The sequence below is a fragment of the Hylobates moloch genome, unplaced genomic scaffold, assembly GCF_009828535.3.
Source record: "Hylobates moloch isolate HMO894 unplaced genomic scaffold, HMol_V3 SCAFFOLD_17, whole genome shotgun sequence".
Lineage (NCBI taxonomy): Eukaryota > Metazoa > Chordata > Mammalia > Primates > Hylobatidae > Hylobates > Hylobates moloch.
This window is the reverse complement of record NW_026652292.1, coordinates 82,042,356-82,069,771: the sequence shown is the minus strand read 5'-3', so window position 1 is coordinate 82,069,771 and position 27,416 is coordinate 82,042,356. Positions and strand designations below refer to the sequence as shown.

Below are 27,416 nucleotides of genomic sequence, written 5' to 3'. Positions count from 1 at the left end.
GTAGTCCCAACTACTCAGGAGGCTGAGGCAAGAGAATTGCTTGAGCCTGGGAGGTGGAGGTTGCAGTGAGCTGAGATCATGCCACTGCACTCCAACCCGGCCGATGGAGCAAGACTCTGTCTCAAAAAAAAAAAAAAGAGTGATCTTATAAAAACATATCCAACACCTATAAGAATGGTGAAAATCCGGAACACTAACACCACCAAGTGCCAGCAAGGATGTGAAGCAACAGGAACTCTCATTCATTGTTGAACTCTCATTCACTGTTGGTGGGAATGCAAAATGGTGCAGCTACCCTGGAAGACAGTTTGGCGGTTTCTTACAAAACTAAACGTGCTCTTATCATTTCATCCAGCAAACATACTCTTTGGTGTTTGCCCAGATAAGTTGAAAATTTATGTCCACATAAAAACCTACACACAGATATTTATCGCTGCTTTATTCGTAATTGTCAAAACTTGGAAACAACCAAGATGTTCTTCGTAGGTAAATGGAAGATAAACTGTGATACATCCACGCAATGGAATATTATTCACTGCTAAAAAGAAATGAGCTATCAGGCTGTGAAAAGACATGGAAGAAACTTAAGTGCCTACCACTAAGTGAAATAAGTCAATCCGAAAAGGCTACATACTGTGATTCCAATTTTATAACATTCTGGGAAAGGCAAAACTGTGGAAACAGTAAAAAGCACAGTGGCTGTCAGGGGCTGGTGGGAGGGAGGGAGGAATAGGCAGAGCACAGGATTTTTAGGGCAGTGGTGCTGCTCTGTATGATGCTGTAATGGTAGATGTATGTCATCATACATTTGTCTAAACCTACAGAATGTCTAACACCAAGAGTGAACCCTACACCCAAGAGCAGTCCAAGAGTATATTGTGTAACTACGGACTCTGGGCCATAACGATGTGTCAGTGTGGGTTCACTGACTGTAACAATGGTACCATTCTGTCAAGGATGTTGATAGAAGGGGAGCCTGTGCATGTGTGAGAACAGGGAGTACAGAACAGGGAGTATGGGAACTCTCTGTAGTTTCTGCTCAGTTTTACTGTGAACCTAAAACTAAAAAATAGTCTTTTTTTTTGAGACAGTGTCTCACTCTGTTGCACAGACTGGAGGGCAGTGGTATAATCACTGCTCAGTGCAGCCTTGAACTACTGAGCTCAAGTGATCCTGCTACCTCAACCTCACGAGTAGCTGGGACTACCAGCGTGCACCATTACACCTAGCTAATTTTTAAATGTTTTGTAGAGACATGGTCTCACTATGTTGCCCAGGCTGGTCTTGAACTCCTGGCCTCAAGCGATCCTCCTGTCTCGGCCTCCCAAAGTGCTGGGATTACAGGCGTGAGCCACCATACGTGGCTATTAAAGTCTATTTTTTAAAAATCTAAGATCATAGTTGCTCCCTTACTTAAACAATTCCAAGGCTACCCATTTTTCTAAAAATCTACCTTCCTCCCCATGGCCTGCAAAGCACAGCAGAATTGGGTCCTTGTTCACCTCAACCCCATCCCTCCCATTCTTCTCAGTCACGAGGCTCCAGCCTCAGCCCCTGAGCAGCCTGAGCCTTTTCCCATTGCAAGGCCTTGTTCTTATTCCTCGCATAGGCACTTCCTGATATTCGAGCTTCAGCTTACACATAATTCCTTAGGGTTCTCTCTGGACCTCTCAGTCTGGAGTGTATCACTCTCCCTGTTATTACCTTAAGGGCTCTTATCCTGCTGGATGGCCCTTGTAATATCTAATTTTAGGTGTCAACTTGACTGGGTTATGAGATAACCAGACAGCTGGTAAAGCATTATTTCTGGGTGTGTCCGTGCGAGTGTTTCCAGAGGAGGCTAGCATGTGAGTTGGTGGACTGAGCAGGGAAGATCTGCATTGATGTGGGCAGGGACTATCTAATCAGCTAGGGGACTAGTTAGAATAAAAAACAGAGGAAACGTGAATTCACTTACTCTTCTGGATCTGGGACACCCTTCTCCTACCTTTGGACATCAGAACTCCAGACTCTCCAGTGTTTGGACTCTAATACACACACTGGCGACACTCAGCCTTGGACTGAGAGTTACACCATCAGCTTCCCTGTCCCAAGGCTTTCAGGCTTGGACTGAGCCACACTATCAGCTTCCCTGGGTCTCCAGCTTGCAGATGGCCTATCGTGGGACTTCACAGCACCCCCAACTGCGTGAACCAATGTCCCTAACAAATCCCTTCTCATATACCTATTATCTGTATCTATATCTGCATATATCCTACTGGTTCTGTTTCTCTAGAGAACCCTGCTATAGTTCCTCACTGGAATAGATATTCCATGATAATAAAGACATTTTCCCCACTAAATCATCAACAGTGTCTAACACAGAGCCAGGGCCACAATAGTGTTTGCTGAATAAAACAGGAAGGACATCTGTCCTGCTCATGGCTGTATCCTACATACTGGACGTCCAGCAGTCATGCACACACATGAGCTGGAGACCATGAGCTGGAGACCCCATCACTTCAGTTAGTCAAGGGGTAGCAGAAGCAACTCCCAGAAATGATGAGTGGCTGGTCCAGGAATCCTAACTCCAAGGCTGGACCACCTTCCCAGAGTTTGAACTCCTTATGATGTTCTAAGAACATGTGACTTCACTGCAGAAAAAAAACACCAAAGCTTCCTTCAGTTCGTTAGGGAGGGACCCTTGTTTCCCACTCATCATGTGCCTGCTGAGGGGAGGGAATTCCCACTATACCCCAGCACGAGTGAGCAGACCAGCTAGGCACCACAGGACTCTAAACTACACTGCAGAGGTACAAGGGGACATGTGTTCTTCAGCCCATGAGGAGCATCTGAGAACCCTGAGGTGAGTGTCAAAGAACTGACATTGCATAGATTGTGTTCTCTTATCACACTTCATTTAATTTAGAAATCAAGGCCAGGCATGGTGACTCATGCCTGTAATCCTAGCACTTTGGGAGGCTGAGGTGGGTGGGTCACCTGAGGTCAGGAGTTTGAGACCAGCCTGGCCAACATGGTGAAACACCATCTCTACTGAAAATACAAAAATTAGCTTGGCGTGGTGGCAGGTGCATGTAGTCCCAGCTACTCAGGAGGCTGAGGCAGGAGAATCGCTTGAACCTGGAAGTGGGAGGTTGCAGTGAGCTGAGATTACATCACTGCACTCCAGCCTGGGTGACAAGAGCGAGACTCTGTCTCAAAAAAAAAATTTTTTTTTAGAAATCAATAACAAAAACTATCTGGGAATACCCCACACATTTGGAAATGTTAAGACACACTTCCAAACAACTCGATGGTCAAAGAATTATAACAGAAATGAGAAAATATGTAGAGTCAAACAATGAGAAAAAAATAATACATCTCAAAACTTGAAGGGTACATTAGTGACTTCCTAAGCAACCACTATGCCCCAGGCATTGTACTAAGCACTGGGAACATCCTAGGAACAAAAAAAAGTCAGGCACTGTTAGGGATACATGTAGTTGGGGGAGCTGAGCAGCAGCAAATCTGTGTGTGACACAGGGGATACCATCAGCTGGTTTCCCCGACATCAAACATGGATTTGTGGAGGAAAAGGGCAGGGAGGGGACAGGCGCTGGGGTGAGAGGAGCCGCAACACTCACCAAGGCCTCCAGGAAGGGGGAAGGGAGGATGGAGAGAAGTCATGAGAAGAAATCTGAATCTTGAATTTGGCCATGTACCTGGCACAAGCCAATCTTTTCATATGCATGAATGAGCAACTTGACTTACTCAGTTAAATCAAAGAGTGAGGCTAATGTGATTTATGCTCATCATGTCTTTATGGGAGAAAAATAGCTCCTCGTGAAAGCTGTTAACAAAAGAGCACATCAGCACCAGAAGAGAGTGATGCTTCCTTTCTTGCATTGCTGGTTGTCTGGAGAGGGAAGGGAGCTGCAAAGGGAAGGGCAACAGTGCCAGCTGGTGCCAGGACAGAGGTGAGCTCAGGTGCAAGTGTGGGATGCGCGGCTTGCCCAGGCAGCGCCCCCTGCTGGAGCTCTGGGGCATGCTGCCCATGTCCACTGTGGTGTTGAGACCCAAGCCTTAGTCTCTGCAGCAAGACAGATGCTGCTTCCAGGAACCACCTGCTGACCCAGCGCTCCATGAACACACCGCAGATGCTGAGTTAGCACCAGGGGCTGGTTTGGTTCTGGGAACAAACTGAAGTCTTTGATCTGCACAACCTACATTCCAATGGAAAAGGCAAACACACACCTAAGATAAACTTTAGGTAGTGGTGAGTTGTGTGCAGAAAATAACTCAAGGTGAAGAAACAGCTGTGACTGGGGGCCTTACTGTAGTCTGGGTGACCAGAGGTCTCCCGAATGCAATGTTTAAGCTGACAATCAGAAGCAAGCAGGAGAAATTTGTGGCACGAGTCTGGGGACAGAGAAGGAGCTGGTGCACAGAGCTGCAGGCAGCTCAGCAGCCGCTGGAGTGGGGAGAGAGAGGAGGTGCCAGGCCACGAAGGCACAGCCAGAGCACGGGCCTGGGGATACGCTCTGCAGCTCGGATTTGATGCTAAGTGCAACAGAAGCTACTGGAAATCCTAGGGCAGTAATGTGACTTTTCCAATGCTTTTAAAGGATCACTCTGCCTCGGTGTGAGGGATAAGCAGCACAGGCAAGAGTGGTTGGAGGGATCTAAGTGAGAAAGGTTTATGGTGGGGGGATGGGGAAAAGGAGGCACGCTCAGGACCTATTTTGTGGGTAGAGACCATGACACTTGCTGTGAGGGGTGGCAGAAGGAAAGTCAAGGACGACTCACAGGACTTTACTCGGAATGGCCAATGCTTACTGGTCTTTTGAGAGCGTTTATGTCAGGCACGGTCCTAAGTGCTGTTTCACACAGACACATGGACACACACACACATGCACACACACTGAATCCTCACAAGATTCCAGTAGGGAAAGTACTATTATTATCTTTCTTTTATAGATCAGGAAACTGAGGCACAGAGCAGCCGAGTAATGTTTTCTTTTTTTTTTTTTTTTTTTTGAGACGGAGTCTTGCTCTGTCGCCCAGGCTGGAGTGCAGTGGCACAATCTCGGCTCACTGCAAGCTCTGCCTCCCGGGTTCACGCCATTCTCCTGCCTCAGCCTCTCCGAGTAGCTGGGACTACAGGCGCCCGCCACCACGCCCGGCTAATTTTTTGTATTTTTTAGTAGAGACGGGGTTTCACTGTGGTCTCGATCTCCTGACCTCGTGATCCGCCCGCCTCGGCCTCCCAAAGTGCTGGGATTACAAGCGTGAGCCACCGCGCCCAGCCGAGTAATGTTTTCATGTTGTCCAAACCATGCTGGCCAGTGATGGCTGACCCCACTGCCCTTGTTCTTACCCACTACTCTGCACTGGCTCCCAAGGACCTGGAAGGAAGATGGGCCCTTCGATAAGGTGGAGGAAGCTTGAAGAAGAAGAGGATTTGGAAGAGGGCAGTTCCAAGTCCCTCCAGTGGAGCATCCTCTGCAGGAGTCCATTATTCACCCAGTAACTGCCCATTAAACCAGCAAAGGCCAAGTGCGGGCACAGTCAACAAGCTCAGGCTCCTTGAGGGTCTGTACTCTAAGACACCCTCACAGGGCGGAGACTGGAGGAATGCGGTGCTGGAGAGGGAATTAGGGCCAGAGGAGACATCTTAGAAAGAAACCTCCTCTGTTACAAAGTCAAATGCTGGACAGAGCACAGAAAGCACAAACTGGAGCCTCAAAAGCTGGCTCTCACCACAATAACCAATATTCACAATAACATGAATTCACTTATTTACTGACTTCCACTCTGTGTCTTTTCAGTAAAAGTACTCACTGGCTTCTGAATATTGATGTATACTCTCCCACTCCAACACAGCACAATCTCACTACTCCTTGTCTTCCAAAAAATTGATTCCTCTCAAGAGAGGGGTAGGTAAAATTCTCTAAAATAAATCTTGGGAAAGGAGAAGACTGATGACCCGTTTCTAGTTCCTCTTGGGGACACGAAGCAAAGAGGTTGTGACTGGATTGTCAAGAAGTTGGTTTTAAGAACTCCACCAAATTCTGCTTTTCAGGAAGTCAAGCCAATTAACTGCTTCTGCAAAGGTGTACTGTCTGCCTCTCTCTCCTTGGTCCGTAGCGAGAAAAGCAACCTTGTGTGGGGAGCCCCTCTTCTGCAGAAACTGCTGCCAGCATGAGGGGACGGCCTAAGAGTCTCGGGTGGGTCTGAAGGTCAGCACACATATGGTGCAGACATGCTGTCATTCTAAAAAGAAAAAGGGTAACTCTGAAACCTTACCACTGCTTCTGATGTGGACGGGTATTTCTGCAGCCCCGTTCTGGGGAGACTGTTCCTTTGACTCAGCAGGTGCAGCTTTAACTTGCCAAAGAGGATCTTCAACAAAGCAATTTACACATGGTGAGGGAATCTCACATTTGAGAGAAATAGAACATTACTATAGCAGAGCCTATGCCACCAGCCAGAGAAGACACACCCAAACAGACATTACAACATGCTTAAATTCTCATTTAGTACTTTTCTTCAATTTAAAGGCTTTGAAGTAATGAATCTCAATGTGTTCATTACTTGTGAGAGAACATGAAAAACTTACTTTTCAGATAGTTGACATAAAATAATACTTATAAATTCAAAATAAATCTCCCTTTAACTCCTGAATAAGAAATACATTTTATGAAAGAACCAAAATTCAGCTTTACCTCTCGAAGCTGGTTATTGCTCATTATAAGAAACCGTTCTCCTGCAACAAAATGAGCTTCTTGCTCCAATTCCTTGAGACGAGCCTGAAAATACGATACACACAATTAATCTCATTCACTGTTTTCACAATTTAAGATTATTTAATTTGTTCATCAAACAATTCTCAACAGCGAGATGGGCACAGTGGCTTATGCCTGTAACACCAACCCTTTGGGAGGCTGAGGCAGGAGGATCACTTGAGACCAGGAGTTTGAGACCAGCCTGGGCAACATAGTGCGGCCCCACCACTAAAAAGAAAAAAAAAAAATTAGCCGGGCATGGTGGTGCACACCTGTAGTCCTAGCTATTTGGGAGGCTGAGGTGGGAGGACTGTATGAACCCGAGAGTTCAAGGGTGCAGTGAGTTATAACTGAGCCATTGCACTCCAGCCTGTGTGACAGTGAGACACTGTCTCAACAAACAAACACATACACACAAAATTCCCAAAGAAAGCTCTTAAGAGAGTAATAAATAACCTATAATTTATCAAAATAAGCATAAAAATACATATTTTGGCCAGGCACGGTGGTTCACACCTGTGATCCCAGCACTTTGGGAGGCCGAGGCAGGTGGGTGTCTTGAGCCCAGGAGTTTGAGACCAGCCTGGGCAACATAGTGAGACCTCATCTCTACAAAAAAATAAAAATAAAAATAAACATATTTTGCCTCATGGTGAAATACCTAGGCTCATAGAAGCATCCTCTCCCAAAGGTAAGAAAACAAACTTAAAGAAGCAAAAATAATGGGAAGGAAAGAATCAATTCTCCAACAATATTAAGACTAGAAAAGGGATCCAACATCACACAGAACAAGACAGAGGTAGAAAGTATAGGAAACAGGCTTGTATCCAGAATACATCAGGATATCCTATACATCAGTAAGAAAAAATATAAAAATGGGCAAAAGACTTGAGCAGATCCTTTATGAAAAGAAATTCCTAAAAGCTAATGATGCTATGAAAAGCTAATCAACCCCACTAATGTGAAATGTGACATACAAAATGATATCACTCTGGTCCAGAGCTCTAAAGTAGAGTCAGGGAGCCATTCTAAGAACTGCCTGCATGACCTGAAATGCTGAAAAACAAAAACAAAAAAACAAGAACTTGCATCGAACCTCTGAACTGGGCCAAACTGCAATGACCACAACAGCCTGGAAAACAGCTAGATTTTGCCAGTGCTGCACCTCCTGAAGAGCGACAATCAATGAGCTGAACGGACTCATGTACTAAGCCAACCGCCTCCACCAATGATAATTCTTTCACAACAACTGTGTATTCACCCTTAGCTTCCTTTTAAAAATCTCAACTCCCCTTCTTCTCTTCAGAACACATATTGGCCTTTAGCTGAACCTGTGTCTCCTGAATTGCAATTTCTAAGACCCCAGTAATGCCTTGTCTAACTGCTTTGCAGTCTGGTCTTCCACCTCTTCTTGGTTGACATTAGTAATCAGGAAAATAGAAACAAAACTCATAATGAGATATCATTATAGCCTCACCAAAATGGCTACAATGTAAAAGTCTGATGCAGCCAGGGGAAGTGAGGATGTGCAAAATGGGATCTCGTATGCATTCTCATGGGTGAGACTCTGGGAAGCCATTGGGCATTATTGAATAAAACTAAGCAACAGCTTCCCTGTGTCCCAGCAGCACTAGTCACCTCATAGCCCACAGAAACCTGTGCCCACGGGCAGGGGGAATGCACTCAGACGTACAGCGTGGTTTGTAATGACTGCCACTTGGAAACAACCACACGTCTATTGGCAGTGGGACAGAGACACCAAGGGCAGCACAGTCCACAACAGAAAACTCCACAGCACTGAGTGACACACAGAAATACAGGTGGAGCTGAGATGTAGAAGGCTGGGTGAAAGGCCACATGTAAATCACTGTTTACTTGCAGTTCAAAAGCAAAGCTAAACTACATTGTTTAGGCTTTGAAGTGCGAAGGCTAGAAAGAAAAGCAACAATGAAAAGGCTACGAAAGTCAGGGTTGCAAGTTACTTTTGGCAGCGAGAAAGGGGTTCTGATAGGGAAAGCACACAGGCTCTGGAAATTCTATGCTTTGAGCCAGGTGATGGTTATATTGGGGTTTCCTTTAAACGTTTTATTTTAAAGGTGCTCCTGGCATGTGGGTTAGCCTTTTTAAAAATTTGTGCAGATGTATGAGGTACATGAGAAAATGCATTACATGTATATAATATGTGGTGGTGAAGTCAGGGTATTCAGAGCGCCCATCATTCAAGTTCAATACCTTTTGTTAAGTACAGTCATTCTACGCTGCTATCAAACACTGAATTTATTTCATTTTACTGTATGTTTGCACCTTTTAGCCCGCTTCTCTTCATCTTCGCCCTCCCCACTGCTCACCCTTCCCAGTCTCTGTGTCTATTTTCCCACTCTCTACCTACATGTGTTTTCTTAAGAAAACTGAAGTAGAGAGTTTTTAAGTATTTTTTCATGCATCTTTACACATCTCTGTATTTTTGTTTTTCAAGAAACCCAGGAATTCCTTCACCAAACTACAGGGGACAATGTCCCTGTAAGAAAAACGTAACTTCTGAGAAGGATGCTGAGGAGCCATTAAAGAAGTCCCCAGACACACATGCACTAGATGCTGTTTAGGTCTTTTCAATGCTTGGTTCTCCCCTGCAGGAGTCAGAAAGAGGGAGAAACAATGTCAACATCAAACAAGGAAGAGAAGAAAAGGAGAATCTACTCTAGACCTGCCACTGGGAACAACTATCTCATGCACGAAAGAGATGGCCAGTACAAACCGTCTGGAATAATAACTTACCCCAAGAAGTGCTGACGTCTTCTCCATCTCCTCTTTGTGCACCTGAATGGCGTGGCTTTCCATCACTGTGATTCAAAACCCAAACCAGATCATATTTGCATTAATGTATCCTCTTTACTAAAGACTAAAATGCTTCGCTCCCTGATGAGGACAATAAGGACTGCAACTGCCATTTATTCAGCACCTGCTGCATGCCAACCTCTGCACAGGATCTGTCAGGATCCCTGTGTCATACAGGCAAATGGGCACATTGACAGAGCTGGCCTTTGAGGTGGGAGTGGGCAAGGGGACCACACTGGCCAGCCTGGCCCTTCCCACACTGTGAATGCCCCCTGGCTGACGTGGTGCCCATCAGGACCAGCGTCAAAGGCAAAGGCAGAAGAGAGCCCTGCGTTGGTTCTTGCAGGAAGGTTCTCAAGGTTATAAGGACAGCAAACCAGAATGAGAGACAGCCACCAACACATAAAACATCTAGAGACGCCTACTCCTCCTGGGCCAGGCAGCACAGCAGGGATCCCATATGACCAAGATGTCAGAACCTCTAGTCTTTCCACACCAAGAGGGAATGCAGTCCAACCCCTCACTACAGAAAGGGAAAATAATAGGCTTGCTACCTCTCTGGTGCCCATGAGATATACTATCCACTCCTAAGTAAGGTACGGAGAAATATTCATCCCAAACAATATGAAGAACCCTCTAGAAAAATGGCTGTACTTCATCTTTATGGTAACTTACCTGCCAAAATTGGTATCAGAGGAAGCTCCAAAGTACAAAATAGTTGCCATAAACCATAATCCTGTTTAATAGGAAGAAATAACATCAATGTCAATTTAAATATTATCGTATCTGCATTTTGTTGAAAAGCTTTTTTTTTTTTTTTTTTTTTGAGACAGAGTCTTGCTCTGCTGCCCAGGTTGGAGTGCGGTGGCGCGATCTCGGCACACTGCAACCTCCATCTCCAGGGTTCAAGTGATTCTCCTGTCTCAGCCTCTTGAGTAGCTGGGACTACAGGCACCCCCCACCATGACAGGCTAATTTTAAAATTTTTTGGTAGAGATGGAGTTTTACCATGTAGGCCAGGCTGGTTTTGAACTCCTGACCTCAAGTGATCTGCCCATCTTGGCCTCCCGAAGTGCTGGGATTACAGGCATGAGCCACTGTGCCCAACCAAAAAGCCTACTTAATTTTGTTGAGCTAGAATTAAGGCAACCCCTATCATGGGCATGGCTGGTCTCCTACCCAACCTCTACTCCTCTTGCTTGCTCTTCCTAATAAACTCTTATTTCCCTTAAGTAGGCTATTTTATTACCAAGATCTGGTAGAGATATTTAGAAATATAGATAGGTTCAAGTCAAACATTGGAAGTGGAAAAAAAGAAATAAAAAGAAATATCTGATAGGCCAAGCCCCATCCTCAATTTTCTTCACTCTTTTTCATTTTTAAGATTGATTTAAGCATTTGTGGACTTTTAGTCTACCATTTTAATTTCAGAATAGGCTTATTGAATTCCCAAAATTTACCAATAATTCTCATTGATTTTTCACTGCCACTATGGATTAATTTGAGGAACATTAGAATCTTTATTCCAGGCCACCTCCCCTGAGAGCATGGAATCTCTATTTATCTGGGCTTTCCTGTGTTCTTCATGAGTCTCATCATTTTTATTTTTCCTGCTGCCATGAGAGAGTCCCAGGCTCCATCCTCCAACTCTTGCCCTCATGTTCCCTCCTGCCCCTCCAGACCCATTCTCTGCCCTGCCCTTGCCCATAAGGCGGGGCAGGCCCCTCCAGCTTACATCACCTGGGCCACTCCTCTGCCCTCAGATTTGGCATTGAGGGCAGGAGGGAGGCAAACAGGCTGAGCTACTGCCTGTCCCTGGAGGTTTTTCCTTCTGGCTGGTTCCCTTTGCTCTCCCTGGCCTCTGGACACAGTCCCTCCACTCAACTCTTCTTGGTGGTTCATTGCAGTGGCTGTCTACTTCCCAGGAAGACTGGTTGAGTGAAGCTATGTCTATCCCACCACTAATCAAAATCAATGCTCAGCTTTTACATTAACTATGGCATTGGAAACATCCCACTTGAAGAGGAGGCTTTAAAAAATATTACAATTGTTCTCAACCTACAGAAAGCGTTTTTAAAACTTCAGGTCTTATCATTCTAGACTGCCCTTTTCTGAGTAACGCACAGGTTAATTTGTTCTTAGAACTCAATGTTTCGTTTCCTTCACATTCAAACTCCCTGGGAGTGCGGGTGCGAATGAAAAGACATCTCTTGTGAGTCTCTGTCAGCCAGAAATTATAATAAAATGCCTTGCCTTCAGTTTAGAGCAAAGGTCCATTGTAAGTCTGTAGAGTATCTTCAGGTTCTCACGTACATTCTGATTCTTTAAAAGAGCAAAAGTATTTTTAAAAATCAGATAAACTTGGTGGCAGTGCTCATCACAGTCTGGAACTGACATGACTTGAGAAATGTTTCCTAGTAAAATCCCACGAGGTTTTCAATGGTAGATGTCATGTATGTGGTAGTATCACCAAATACCTCTACTAGACAAGTTCCCATCTATAGAAAGTGCTTCTACTGTGCAAGTGCAAGCTATCCATAGTTGGACACTTCCTCCCAACCTAGGGTATTTCTTTATTTTACAGATTGAGAAACAGAACCACAAAGAAGCCTAATGTCTCAGGTACAATGATTAAATGGTAGTAGGGAGAGGAGAATGCAGACCTGGCCTCTCTGGAGTCCACAGCTCCATTCTCTCAGCCTTACCACCTTGCACCCGCGCACAGCTGCTGCCACGTTCCACACTTACCCCTCCATTCTCACCCCAGGAGATGCACACAGAGGCCCTGGGAGATGACAAACAAGGGTCTGTGTTCAGCTGACAAAGAGGGAGATGGGATGAGATGTGTCCCTCAATACAGAGTCTAATTATCCTTCCCCTAACCTGGAGCACCAGGACCTCTTCAACACCCCATTCTGCCAAACAAATCCCCCCCCTCCAGCCCACTCAGACTCAGTTTTCTGCTGAAGGCCTGAGATTAGAGTGAACATCCCATGGGACCAGTGGCTAACCGCACACACCCTGGCATTGTTTCCTAGTCATCTTGACTGTGGCTCTCCTGTGAATGTTGGGAGAACATCCTGTGGAAGAGTCCTTCCACGTCAAGTTCTTGACTGCCACCTGGCAGAATTCTACCTGGCTGCCTGCAGGAGCCTTCCACACCCCAAAGCTGACCATGTGACTCCTAGTTTGAATACCCCCAGGACAGGCCCAGCTCCCTGGTATGGCACAGCTGCATGAGGAGCCCCTACATCTTCTCTGGCTCCCCACAGCCATGCCTCCTTCTCCCCAGGTTGGTCTTGCTGTCCTCCACAGAGGCACCATGTTCTCTGAGAGTCTTACCGTATCCCTGCTGCTCCCTCTACCTGGAACTCTCTTCCATTTATCTGAACAATTCATGCCACCTCTTTGGAGAGAAGGGTGTAATCTGTGATCGTGTAGATTAATGGCTGGACTTCCATCTCCCACCCTCATCCATGCCCTGCATGGCTCAACTACAGAGACATATCTGGCTGATGAGACATAAACAGAACTGCATCTGAGGCTGCCTCTTTTCTGCCTGGAGTGTGGATGAGTTGAACCCTGGCCTCAATTTGACCCTGGGCAAGGTACATGTACGTTAACCTTTCTACACCTCAGTATCTGTAAACTGGGACTGATAATTCTGAGATGGACAACTCCTTCTTTCTAATATCTCAGCTTCTGTTTGGAGAAGTCTCCCTGCCTGACGGCATGAATTCTGGGTAGGGATACTAATCAAGATGCCCGGGCTCCCTGGTGGGGTGTAGACACATGGTACAAGGAGGGAAAGAAAACACTCTCCAAGTGCTGAAACTTTTACTTTTGGACAGAGAAAAGGTCATGGCTCAGTGCTGCCACCATGCCTACCAGTTCCAGCTCCCTGGGACCCAGGGCTGCCTGACTCCTGTTCTTCCCAAGGCCTGGTACTGCTTTTCCTCTGATTCTGTGGGCTACCCTATATCCTTCTGATAAATCTCTTTTTATATTAAGGGAGAGTGCATTTCTGCAACTTATAACCCCAAATCCCTATTGGTACAAATCTTCACATCACAGATGATCTGTGAGGATGAAGTACATGAGGCAAATATCCCCAGCTCAGTGCCCAGTGCCCGGCACGGGCTCATATCACCTCTTACCCCCAGCTCAGTGCCCAGTGCCCAGCATGGGCTCACATCACTTCTTACCCCCAGCTCAGTGCCCAGTGCCCAGCATGGGCTCACATCACCTCTTACCCCCAGCTCAGTGCCCAGCACACGGCGTGGACTCACATCACCTCTTACCCCCAGCTCAGTGCCCAGTACATGGCGCGGGCTCACATCACCTCTTGCTTTGCTCTGATTGCTTGAGCTAGCTCAGTAGCCTGTGTGTTCTTCCAGCAGCGATTTTACCACGTAACTGTTCACTGACAGCTAACTAGAAAGCCTGAACAGGGTGGCCCCAACTGTGGCCACATTGCCACCACTAGACACCTCTCCTCTGGGGCCTGCTGAGAAGTCTCTCTCTCTGGGTTCTAGGCACAGTTCTAGAAGCTGTGAGTGCCTTTGTTTCTCCAGATGGTGCTTCCTGATAATGAGGGGCATCTCTAGCAGGGGAGGGCCTGGAGAGAGACCCAAGACAGTTTTTTTTTTTTTTTTTTTTTTGAGACAGAGTCTCACTCTGTCACTCAGGCTGGAGTTCAGTGGCATGATCTCGGTTTACTGCAACCTCTGCCTCCCAGGTTCAAGCAATTCTCCTGCCTCAGCCTCCTGAGTAGCTGGAACTACAGGCACCTGTCACCATGATTGGCTAATTTTTATATTTTTAGTAGAGACAGGGTTTCACCAGGTTGGCTAGGTTGGTCTTGGACTCCTGGCCTCAAGTGATCAGCCCACCTCAGCCTCCCAAAGCGCTGTGATTACAGGCATGAGCTGCTGCACCAAGCCCAAGACCCAGGGCAGTTCTGACCATTCTCTCCACACAGACTGAAGAGTAGCCATCCCAGGACCTCTGGCACTGTGGCCACATCACCAGCACTAAGGATTTATCAATGAGTGGCATTCTGTTCATGGAGCAGGTGACACTGACACCAGAGAGTCGTCTGGAAGAGTCACACTATGGACAGATTTCTAGGAACAGATGCCATGGAAGAACAGCCATCACTCATTCTTATTCAACATCCTCCACCAGAAATGCCAAGGTCACAACTATTTGTGCTGAATAAGTGAAAATGAATGTTGACAAAGTTCTTTTTACTATTAGGCTATCAATAAAATAGAAAAACCTTCCAGAAAAAATAGGATGTATTAAGGTTGATAAAACCTTATCTTAAACAACTCACCACAATATTTCTTGAGGAATTTCCATATGTGCTGTTCACTTTAACCGTAATGGATTTTTCACAGTATTTTTCTACTAAATCTTCAAAAGAGGGTGTGGCATCACTAGGATCTATAAGCCATGCAGCAATTCTGGGATCTAGCCCTACAAAATCAGCAACTGAAGAGAAAAACGCCATTCAATCATCCCAAGAAAAACCAATAGCTGTTTTTCCTGCTTTGACAAGGTTCTTAAGTTCAAACGAATAGTAATAGTATTGTCATCCTCTCAAATTATAGAGTTAAGGACCAAAGTGAGTTTCCATTATTCTCCAGAATTTAGAACGTTTGATAAGGCAGCCTCGATGAACCCAAGTCCCATATGGCCCATCTCTGTGGGTGTCACATTAAAGAGGCAGATTTCGGCCAGGCACGGTGGCTCACGCCTGTAATCCTAGCACTTTGGGAGGCCGAGGCGGGCGGATCACGAGGTCAGGAGATCGAGACCATGGTGAAACCCCGTCTCTACTAAAAATGCAAAAAATTAGCTGGGCGCAGTGGCGGGCGCCTGTAGTCCCAGCTACTCGGGAGGCTGAGGCAGGAGAATGGCGTGAACCCGGGAGGCGGAGCTTGCAGTGAGCCGAGATTGCACCACTGCACTCCAGCCTGGGCGACAGAGCGAGACTCTGTCTCAAAAAAAAATAAAAAAATAAAAAAAAAATAAAGAGGCAGATTTCAAGTAGCCATAAAGGAGGGACTCCAAGCTCACTTGCAATTTGGATCTCTCAAAAACATGTTAAAAGCTGCTGAAGTCACAGTAGTGGGCCATGCTTCCTGCCTCCACTCCTCCTTGCTCCTCTTTCCCTCAGGCATCCTCTCTGCCAAGTCCTGCCCTCCTCCAGCCTCTCACTGGGCTGTCTGGCAGCATAGGGTCTGGAATCCAAGCCTCTTGAGCCAAAGGAAGAAGGGCGGGAGTTGCCTGAGCACACACGACACCCTCGTCACTGAGTGTTGAACAGGTAGTGTGTGCAAGGCAAAGACACTTTGGCATTCTCCCTGAAGTGCGGAAAATCCACAAGACAACTAATGTGTGGCGCTTTGGTGCTGTGGAAGGAACACCAGGCCTGGATTCTGAATCACCCTCTGAGCCTGGGAGGCCACCTCGCCCCTTCAGTGTTAGTTTCTTCATCCAAAATCTGGGGGGAAAGGTTACTGTAATTATCTGCGATATACATGAGAAAATGCTTTTTAAAAAGTAAACACGATATTTGCTAAACAAACAAGTTTTTATACCAGAACACTTTAGACATGAAGGGAGAGTCATAAAAGGCTGGGAAGGTGGGGTGGGCTATAAATCAATAGACAAACTAAATCCTAAAGTGACTGCTTTTTAAGTCACTTTAAAATTTTGAATTGTGCCATACAAAAATAGGGAGTCTGCCTTTAAATAAAACTATAGTCTTAGATCATATCACATTAAATATTATATGTTCAGGCATCTTTAAATTATACCAGTCTAAGAGATTTATATTTACCAAAGCAGCCAGTATTATGACTTTCTCACTTGATATCTAGGAAGTTTCTTACAGTGGTACATTTGGAGCTCTGGATAAGAGGAGTTAGTGGTCCTCTGGCTGCCTGCCACCTCTGCCAGCAGCACATGATTTTCTACAACACTGTCTGGTGATGCAGACTGACCCAATAGCACTGTTTCACTCCACTTCCCTTTTCAATGCTTTAATATTCCAAAAGTAATGGTTATCAACATATATTTTTAAAAATCCTTGGGGAAGCTCTGACAGTATAAGAATGCTCTGGGAGATGGTCCCTGTAATCTCTTGCAACTGACAAACTGAAGCCTGCCAGGACAAATCCCACACTAGGGAGAAAATGCCAGTAGCTGAAAAAGAAATGCTAACAAAATAAGATTTAAAACAAGCTCAGAAAATTAAGAAAGAGTAAAAGCTATAAAAAAGTAAGTAAATCTGAATTATATACTTAGAAATTAGGTGACTTAGAAAAAGAAAAATTATACAAAGAAATGACAGAATCTAGGACAGAAAATTAAAAAAAAAAGATATTTCAGAAATAAAAACTAAACTGGCAAGACACAAAAGCAAATAAACATAATAGCTAACTACTTAAAGTAAAAAAAAGATTTTAAAAAAGGGAATTTTTTGTTTATTTTGTTTGTTTTTTTGAGACTGAGTCTTGCTCTGTTGACCAAGCTGGAGAGCAATGGCACGATCTCTGCTCACTGCAACCTCCGCCTCTCAGGATCAAGTGATTCTCCTGCCTCAGCCTCCCAAGTAGCTGGGATTATAGGTACCCACCATCACGCCCAGCTAATTTTTGTTTTTTTAGTAGAGATGGGGTTTCACCATGTTGGCCAGGCTGGTCTTGAACTCCTGACCTCAGTTGATCTGCCCACCTCAGCCTCCCAAAGTGCTGGGATTACAGGCGTAAGCCACTGTGCCCAGCCAAAAAAGACAGATTTTTTTTTAAAATAAAAAAAGAATCAAGTCCAACAGAACTTAAAAATAAAATAAAATAAAATTTTAAAAAATCAAAAAGAAATTAAGAGACTGAAAATGGATTCTGGATAAAAAATGATAAATATGACAAAAAGATAAATATGAAAGACAAGAAGATTCAACATATGAAATAGGAAATCAAAGGAAAAAAACAAACGAACACAGCACTAAACACTGTAATTCAAGATGACTTTAGGCCGGGTGTGGTGGCTCACGCCTGTAATCCCAGCACTTTGGGAGGCCGAGGCAGGCAGATCATGAGGTCAGGAGAGGCAGATCACGAGATCAGGAGATCGAGCCCATCCTGGCTAACACGATGAAACCCTGTCTCTACTAAAAATACAAAAAATTAGCTGGGTGTGGTGGTGGGCACCTGCAGTCCCAGCTACTGGGGAGGCTGAGGCAGGAGGCTAGTGTGAACCCAGGAGGCGGAGCTTTCAGTGTGCCGAGATCACACCACTGCACTCCAGCCTGGGCAACAGAGCGAGACTCTGTCTCAAAAAAAAAAAAAAAAAAGATGACTTTAAACTACATAAAGACATATACATAATCAATACAGTGTAGTATCAACAAAGAATAGACCTACAGATCAGTGGAACAGAATTGAGAGTCTAGAAATAAACCTATACATCAGTGGTTGATTGATTTTCAACAAAGGTACTAAGAATGGTGTTGGATACCAACAATGGGTTGAATTGTGGTCCTCAAAAGATAACTCCACCCAGAATCTCAGAATGGAAACTTACTGAAATAAGGGCCTTTGCAGATATAATTATGGTAGGAATCTTGAGATGAGATCATCTTAAGTTAGGGTGAGCCCTAAATCCAATGATGGGTGTCCTTATGAGAGACAGAAAAGAAGGTGACATATAGAGACATGCAGAGGGAAAAGGCCACACGAGGATGGAAGCAGAGACTGGAGGGATGTGTCTACAAGTCAAGGAGTGGAAAGGACTTCCAGCCACCACCAGAAGCTGGGGGAGAGTCACAGAATGGATTTTCCCTCAGAGACTCCAGAAGGAACTGCCAGCACCTTAATTTGGACTTCCAGCCTCCAGAACTGTAAGAAAATAAATTTTTGTTGTTTTAAGCACTCAGTTTATGGTAATGTTACAGCAGACCTAGGACACTAATACAGACCCCTACCCTCACACCATATGCAAAAATTAACCAAAAATGGATCATAAGCCTAACCTCAGAGAGAAAATGATTAAACTTATATGAAAAAAATGAGTAAATCTTTCTGACCTTGGATTAAACAATAGTTTCTTAGATTTGACACCCAAAACACAAACAACAAAAGAAAACACTAATAAATCGGATTTCCTTAAAAAAAAAAAAAAAAGTGTGTTTCAAAGGACATCAAGAAACTAAAAAGACAAGTCACAGATTGGGAGAAAGTATTTGCAAATTGTATATCTGACAATAAACTCATATTAGAATATATAAATAATTCTTACAAATAAACAATAAAAAGACAACGCAATTTTAAAATGGGCAAAATATTTGAACAGACATTTCTCCAAAAAAAGATGTAAAAGTGGCCAATAAGCACATGAGAAGATGTCCAATATCATTAGGCATCAGTGTAATACAAACCAAAACCACAAGATGTAACACTTCACATCCACTTGGATGACTAAAATAAAGATACACAAGAACATGTATTGGGCAAGGATGTGGGGAAATTACAATGCTACATACAGTGCTGGTTAAAATGGTGCAGACTTGTTGGAAACAAGTTTAACAGTTCCTCAGAATGTTAAATACAGAGTACCACATGACCCAGCGATTCTACTTCTTCTAGATATATACCCAAGCAAGTTGAAAATATGTCCATGCAAAGACCTGTACACCAAAGTTCATAGAAGCATTAATCATAACAGCCAAAAGTGAAAACAACTCAAATGTCCATCAACTGATGAATGAACAAACAAAATATGAATATTACTCAGCCATAAAAAAGAATAAAGTACTGATATATGCCACAACATGAATGAACCTTTAAAACACTAGGTTAAAAACCAACAACAACGAAAAACTACATCAGGCTAAATGAAATAAGCCAGTGACAAAAGGCCGCATATGGTATGATTCTATTCATGTTAAATATTCAGAATACATAACTCCAGAGACAAAAATCAGCAGATTAGTGCTTGCCAGAGTCTGAGAAAGGGGGCATGGGGAGTGGCTGCTAAGGAGTACAGGGTTTCTTTTTGGGGTGACAAAAATGTTCTGATATTATGTAGTGGTGATAGATGCACAATTCTGTGATTACTTTAAAAACCCCTGAATTGGACAGTTAAAGAGTGAATTTTATGGTATGAAATTATATCTTAATAAAACTGCTATTTTTTAAAGCTATACTAAAAAGCTATTTACAAAGTGTTCTTTTTTTCTTTTTTTTTGAGACAGAGTCTTGCGAGATCTCTGCTCACTGCAACCTCTGCCTCCCAGGTTCAAGTGATTCTTCTGCCTCAGCCTCCTGAGTAGCTGGAACTACAGGTGCATGCCTTCATGCCCGGCTAATTTTCATATTTTTAGTAGAGACAGGGTTTCACCATGTTGGCCAGGCTGGTCTTGAACTCCTGACCTCAGGTGATCTCTCGTCTCGGCCTCCCAAAGTGCCAGGATTACAGACGTGAGCCACCGTGCCCTGACAAAGTTTTTTTTTTTTTTTTTAAAGGTACATACATATCTTGGAAAATTGACCCAAAATAGCCAACACCAAGACACAGTCTAGTAAAACACTAGACTTTAAAAAAAAAAAAAGGAAAACAAAACAAACAAAAACCTTTGGGCATTCAGACAAAAAGACCAAGTCACTATAATTAGGGAAAGAGAATCAGATTTTCACCACACTTTCTGAAAGCACCACTTTATACCAAAAAACAATAGTATAGCATATTTTAGAAACACAAAGAAAGATGTAAACCAGTGATCTTATATACAGCCAAACTGACCTCCAAGTACAAAGGATTCTTCAGTATGTTTTAAAGGAGATCAATAAGGTTAAGTAAAAACCATGTCATCCTGAACATGAATTAGAAGTATCAGCATGAATTCACGGTGTATTTTATCTTATAAAAAATACAAACATCTTAGCCTGGTAACAAAAGTCAACCTAACAGTGAGGTACACATCCAGTGACCAAATTCTGGTCTCTAAATGCCGTTTTCACTAAAGTAACAGGGCTCCTTGAAGAAATGGCTAATTTCAGGTCTAGAGCAGGAAATGCACAAGATGACCTGGAAACATCCTACTATACCACAAATCAAGGAAGATGCCCAGATTACTAGGTTTGTATGACAAAGACTCACCTAACTCATCAAAGATCATTTGCAATGTGTCAAAACATATCAAATATATTTAAATCCATATGCTCATAATGATACTAAAATGAAAAGGCTTTTTTTGATCACCTTTTAGTGATTCTATGAAACAATTCATTATTTTGAAAATGGGTAAATAAAGGAAAATAATCAAATTTTATCTTGGCTTTTCTATATGAAGTGTACTTAGGGTAACCAAATAGATGATAAAGGGAGATTTCTCTTTATGTAAGTATTATGTAATACTTTATGTAAGTATTACAGCTAATAAATGAAGAAAGCATAATGGATCTTAAATATCACCATGTTACAATTAAAGAACCTAGACAATGACAAGCAGTAGCTTCTAACATCACAAAAAAAGATAAACATCCAAACATTATATACCTCCTGACAAACGTATACAACACTTTATGTAGTCTTGCTCTCCCAAATCTAACCTGAATCTGATCAGGCATCTGGATCTAATTGCCAATTTACAGGAAATAGAAGAGAGAGAACGTATTAAATGACAAGAAGGAGATGTGCTCAGTAAAATCCAGACTGTGAGAAATTCTACAGGACAAACAATCTGGTTTCTTCAACAACAAAACAACTGCAAGAATGTAAGACAGAGGAAGGGAGAACATATAGATGAAAAGAGGCTTAAGAAATACAAGCACACCTGGCTGGGCGCGGTAGCCCATGCCTGTAACCCCAGCACTTTGGGAGGCTGAGGCAGGTGGATCACTTGAGGTCAGGAGTTCAAGACCAGCCTGGCCAACATGGTAAAACCCCTCTCTACCAAAAATATAAAAAATTAGCCAGGCGTGGTGGCACATGCCTGTAATCCCAGCTACTCAGGAGACTGAGGCAGGAGAATCGCTTGAACCCAGGAGGCAGAGGTTGCAGTGAGCCAAGATTGCGCCATTGCACTCTAGCCTGAGCGCCAGAGTGAGACTCCATCTCGAAAACAAACAAACAAACAAACAAACAAACAAAAAGAAATACAAGTTATGGGCTTTGGGCCCCAGTTAAAACAAACTGTAAAAAACAAAACAAACAAAAACAGTTATAGAACAACTAGGGAAGTGCAAACACTGACTAGACAGCTAATAATAAAAACAGATTATTGGTAATAGAGTGATGTTACCAAAATGGTGGAATACAAGCAAGCTGGCTTCACTCTCCTTCACAGAAAAGCAAAAACCAATACACAGCACCAAGATTATCACCAGCAATATCCCAGAACCCAAATATGAGGATGACACAGTTTCCAAGGCCACACAGAAGTGAAAAAACTCCATGCAGACAGTAAGAGAATCAGACTTTATGTCCCTTTCCCAATCTGCCAGTCACCAAACATGTAGAAAAATTTCCCCCAATTCAGTTATTAAACTGGAAAAAGTGAGACTGAGGTGCACGATTAACTTTCCCATCATTTTGGGCCCCCTGGCAGGAGACCCGTCCCTGCCACGAGACCCGTCCCTGCCACAATCCACAGGAAGCATCATGAGTGCCTGAAGGGAGAAATATCCCTGAGGACAGCCAGAAATGGGCAGTGGTAGAGACTAGCAGACACTCTGCTCTGTACCATGGACAGAAGAGACACCAAATCAGAATGGCTGGTCAGTAGGACCATGTTGTAGGAGGTACATCCTACAGGTCCCCTGGGCATGAACTCCCAGCTAGCCTTCCCATACTGCGAGGTATACCCTTAGGGACTTTCCTCATCAGGGATGGGGAGTGCTCTGAAGTTTGCTAGAGCCGAGGCACACCTGGGCTTCAGGTGCCATCTAGTGCTGAAAAGGAAGCAAAGACCTAGCAAAAACAAAAAGATATTTAACAGGTATATTGAAAAAAATTCTCTGAGCAAACATATCTAACAAAAAACCAAAACAAGCCAGAAAGAGAAGATTGGAACAAAAAACTAATCATTCAATGCAAAGAAATAGAAGTACATTCACAAGAAATAATAGCAAGTGGGGAACCATGACCTCCTCAAACCAGACAAAGCAAAGAGCCAGTGACCGACCTTAACAGGATGGTGACAGAGAAGCTCTTTGATCAAGAATTCAAAATTGCAGTTTTAAGGAAACTCAGTGATCTCTAAAATAACACAGAAAAACCCAGAAATTAATCAGAGAAATTTAACAGAGGTTGACTTAATTTAAAAAATCAAACAGAAATCCTGGAACTGAGAAATATATTTGCTAAACTGAAAAATTCATTAGAGGCTCTCAACAGCAGAATGGATCAAGCAGAGAAAACAATCAGTGAGTCTGAAGATAGACTATTGGAAAAGACACAGAGGAGTAAAAAGAAAAGAGAGAAGAGAAATGAAGAACACCTATAAGATATAGAAAATTGCCTCAAAAGAGCAAATCTAAGAATTAGTGGTGTTCAAGATGAAGCAGAGCAAGACCAAGGAGTAGAAAGCTTATTCAAAAAATAATAACAGAAAACTTCCCAAATCTTTTTTTTTTTAGATGGAGTCTTGCTCTGTTGCTCAGGTGGGAGTGCAATGGTTTGATTGTGGCTCATTGCAAGCTCTGCCTCTTGGGTTAAAGTGATTCTCCTGTCTCAGCCTCCTGAGTATCTGGGATTACAGGTATGTGCCACCATGCCCGGTTCACTTTTGAAGTTTTAGTAGAGACAGGGTTTCACCATGTTGACCAGGCTGGTCTCGAACTCCTGACCTCAAGTGATCCACCCGCCTCAGTCTCCCAAAGTGCTGGGATTACAGGCATGAGCCACTGCGCCTGGCCCAAATCTTGAGAAAGATATAAATATCCAGGTAGAGGAAGGCCAGAGATCGCCAAACAGATTAAACCCAAATAAAACTACCCTATAATTACCCAAATATAACTACCCTATATTATACTACACATATAATAAACAAGCCCTCAAAAGTCAAGGACAAAGAAAGGACCCCAAAAACAGCAAGAGAAAAGAACAAATAACATATAAAGGAGCTCCAATTCATCTGACAACAGGTTTCTCAACAGAAGGAGGGAGTGGGATAACCTATTCAAAGTGCTGAAAGAAAAGAAAACCGCCAGGCTTGGTGGCTGACACCTGTAATCCCAACACTTTGGGAGCCCAAGGCAGGAGGATTGCTCAGGCTAGGAGTTCAACAGCAGCCAGGACAACATAGTGAGACCCCTGTCTCTACAAAATAAAAATAAAAAAATTATCTGGGTGTGGTAGAACACACCTATAGTCCCAACTACTTGGAAGCCTGATGCAGGAGGATCACTTCAGCCCAGGAATTTGAGGTTACAGTGAGCTATGATCACACCACTGCATTCCAGCCTGGGTGACAGAGTGAGACCCCATCTCCCTGCCACCCCCTCCCCAATAAAAAGGAAAACAAAACAAAAGACAACTGTCATCCAAGAATTCTGTGCCCAGCAAAGCTATCTTTCACACATGAAAAAGAAATAAAGCCCCAGACAAACAAAAACTGAGGAAATTCATCACCACCAGACCGATCTTCCAAGATATACTAAAAGGAGTTCTTCAATCTCAAAAAAAAAAAAAAAAAAACCACACAAACATACAAAAAGAAAACATTCGAAGGATTGAAACCCACTGGTAAAAGTAAATACACAGACAAACTCAGCATACTCTAACACTGAAATTGTGGTATGCAATCCATTCATAACTCCAGTGTGAAGATTAAAAGATAAATCTATAAAAAACAGTAATAGCTATGGCAACCTGTTAAGAGATGGGCCATATAAAAACACATAAATTGAGGCAACAAAAAGTCAAAATGTGTGCAGGGGGTGGAATTAAAGTGTAGAGGTTTTTTAGTTTTTCCTTTATTTGTTTGTTTCTATTCTTTTCTTTGTAAATAAAGATAAGTTGTCATCTGTTTAAAACAACTTGTTATAACTATAAGTTTTTTTTGTAAGGCTCCTTTTTATTTTTAGTGTATTTATTATTGGTTTTTGTAACCACAGAGCAAAAACCTATAATAAATACACACACACAAAAAAAGCAACAAATTAAAAGATACTACCAGAGAAAATCACTTAACCACAAGTAACAAAATGGTAGTAATAAGTCCTCACATACCAACAACATTGAATGTAAATGGACTAAATTCTTCAATTAAAAGACATAGAATGGCTGAATGGATAAGGAAATAAGACACAACTATTTCCTGCTTACTAGAAACCCACTTTACTTATGCAGACTTACATAGAATAAAAGTGAGGAAATGCAAGAATTAATATTGTTAAAATATCAATGTTACTGGCCGGGCGCAGTGGCTCACGCCTGTAATCCCAGCACTTTGGGAGGCTGAGGCGGGTGGATCGTGAGGTCAGGAGATCAAGACCATCCCGGCAAACATGGTGAAACCCCGTCTCTACTAAAAATACAAAAAATTATCCAGGCATAGTGGCGGGCACCTGTAATCCCAGCTACTCAGGAGGCTGAGGCAGGAGAATGGCATGAACCCAGGAGGCAGAGCTTGCAGTGAGCCAAGATTGTGCCACTGCACTCCAGCCTGTGCGACAGAGCAAGACTCCATCTCAAAAAAAAAAAAAAAAAGAAAAAGAAAAAAAAAATCAATGTTACCTGAAGCAATCAAAGAGTCAATGCAATCTCTATCAAAATACCAACCAATGACATTCTTCACAGAAATAGGACAAAAAGGCCAGGCGTGGTGGCTCACGCCTGTAATCCTAGCACTTTAGGAGACCAAGGCAGGCAGATCACGAGGTCAGGAGATCAAGACCATCCTGGTCAACATGGTGAAACCCCGTCTGTACTAAAAATACAAAAATTAGGTGTGGTGGTGGGTGCCTATAGTCCCAGCTACTTGGGAGGCTGCGGCACAAGAATCGCTTGAACCCAGGAAGTGGAGGTTGCAGTGAGCCGAGATTGCGCCACTGCACTCCAGCCTGGCAACAGAGCAAGACTCCATTTAAAAATAAATAAATAAATAAATAAAAGAAATAGGACAAAAATGCCTAAAATCTGTATGGAACCAAACACCCTGAATAGCCAAAGCAATCATGAGCAAAAATAACAAAGCTGGAGGAATCTCCCACACTACCTGACTTCAAATTATACTACAAAGCTATAGTAACCAAGATAGCATGGTACTGACATAAAACCGACACACAGACCAATGGAACAGAATAGAGACCCCAGAAATAAATCAACACATTTACAGCCAATTCATTTTCACAGGCTCCGAGAATACATACTGGGGAAAAGTGCTGGGAAAATCACATGCAGAAGAATGAAACTAGACTCCTATCTCTCACCATATACAAAAATCAAATCAAAATGGATTAAAGACTTAAATCTAAGACCCAAAACTATGAAACACCTGGAAGAAAACATTGGGAAAATGCTCCAGGGCATTTGTCTGGGCAATGATTTTTTTTGTTTACTACAACTTCAAAAGTATAGGCAACAAAAGCAAAAATAGACAAATGAAATTACATCAAGCAAAAGCTGTACGGCAAAGGAAACGATAGAGTGAAGAGACAACTCACAGAATGGAAGAAAATATTTGCAAACTATCCATCTGATAGGGGATTAACAACCAGGATATAAAAGGAACTCAAATAGCTCAAGAGGGGGAAACATGATTTAAAAATAGGCAAATGATTTGAATAGACGTTTCTGAAAAGAAGGTATACAAAAGGCCAACAAGAATATTTAAAATGTTCAACATCACTAATCATAAGAAAAATGCAAGGAAAATCACAATGAGATATCATCTCACCCCAATTTAAAATGACTTTCATCAAAAAGATAGGGAATAACAGATACTGGTGAGGATATGGAGAAAGGGGAACCCTCATACACTATTGGTAGGAAAGTAAATTAGTATAGCCACTATGGAAAACAGTATGTAGGTTCCTCAAAAAAAACGAAATAGAACTACCATATGATCCAGCAATCCCACTTCTGGGTATATATTCAAAAGAATCAATATTTCAAAAGAATCAACACATCAGAGCGATATCTGCATTCCCATGTTACTGCAGCACTATTCACAATAGCCAAAATAAGGAATTAACCTGAGTGTCCATCGACAGATAAATGAAGAAAATGTGGTATATTGACGAAATGGAATTACTATTCAGCCATAAAAAAGGGATGAAATCCTGTCATTTGCAGCAACATGGATGGAACTGGAGGTCATTATGTTAAGTGAAATAAGCCAAGCACAGAAAGATAAATTTCGCTCATATGTAGGAGCTAAGAAAGCAGATCTCATGAAGGTAGAGCAGACTGGTGGTTACCAAAGGTCAGGAAGGGTAAGGGGGTGGTGGGTGGGTAAGAGTAGTTGATTAACAGTTATAAATATATAGTTAGGTAGAAGAAAGAAGACTTGGTGTTCAGTAAATCAGTAGAGCGACTATAGTAAACAATAATCTATTGTATATTTCAAAGTAGCTAGTAAAGGAAAATTCAAATGTTCCCAGTATAAAGAAAAGATAAATGTTTAAGGTGATAGAGATCTCAATTACCCAGATTTGATTATTACACATTATATGAATGTATCAAAATATCACAAGTTCCCCCAAAATATGTATATCTATTATGATTCAGTAAAATTTTTAGAAGGAAAAAAAGATTATTGGTTATTTTGCTTGGGGGTGGGCAGAGATGATGGTGTTGTCT

The 27,416-nt window shown here is 42.9% G+C and overlaps 1 protein-coding gene across 1 annotated transcript in view; it reads right to left on the bottom strand.

Annotated features, from left to right (window-relative positions):
- Nucleotides 1-27,416, bottom strand: part of POLN (DNA polymerase nu) — a 170,014-nt gene that overhangs the window by 90,971 nt on the left and 51,627 nt on the right. Inside the window, exons 7-12 of the mRNA XM_032135450.2 lie at nt 14,938-15,095; nt 11,853-11,921; nt 10,275-10,335; nt 9,540-9,604; nt 6,705-6,788; nt 6,286-6,381 (exon numbers count right to left, since the gene is read on the bottom strand). Coding sequence (XP_031991341.1) covers nt 6,286-6,381; nt 6,705-6,788; nt 9,540-9,604; nt 10,275-10,335; nt 11,853-11,921; nt 14,938-15,095 — 533 coding nt within the window. The remainder of the gene's footprint in view (nt 1-6,285; nt 6,382-6,704; nt 6,789-9,539; nt 9,605-10,274; nt 10,336-11,852; nt 11,922-14,937; nt 15,096-27,416) is intronic.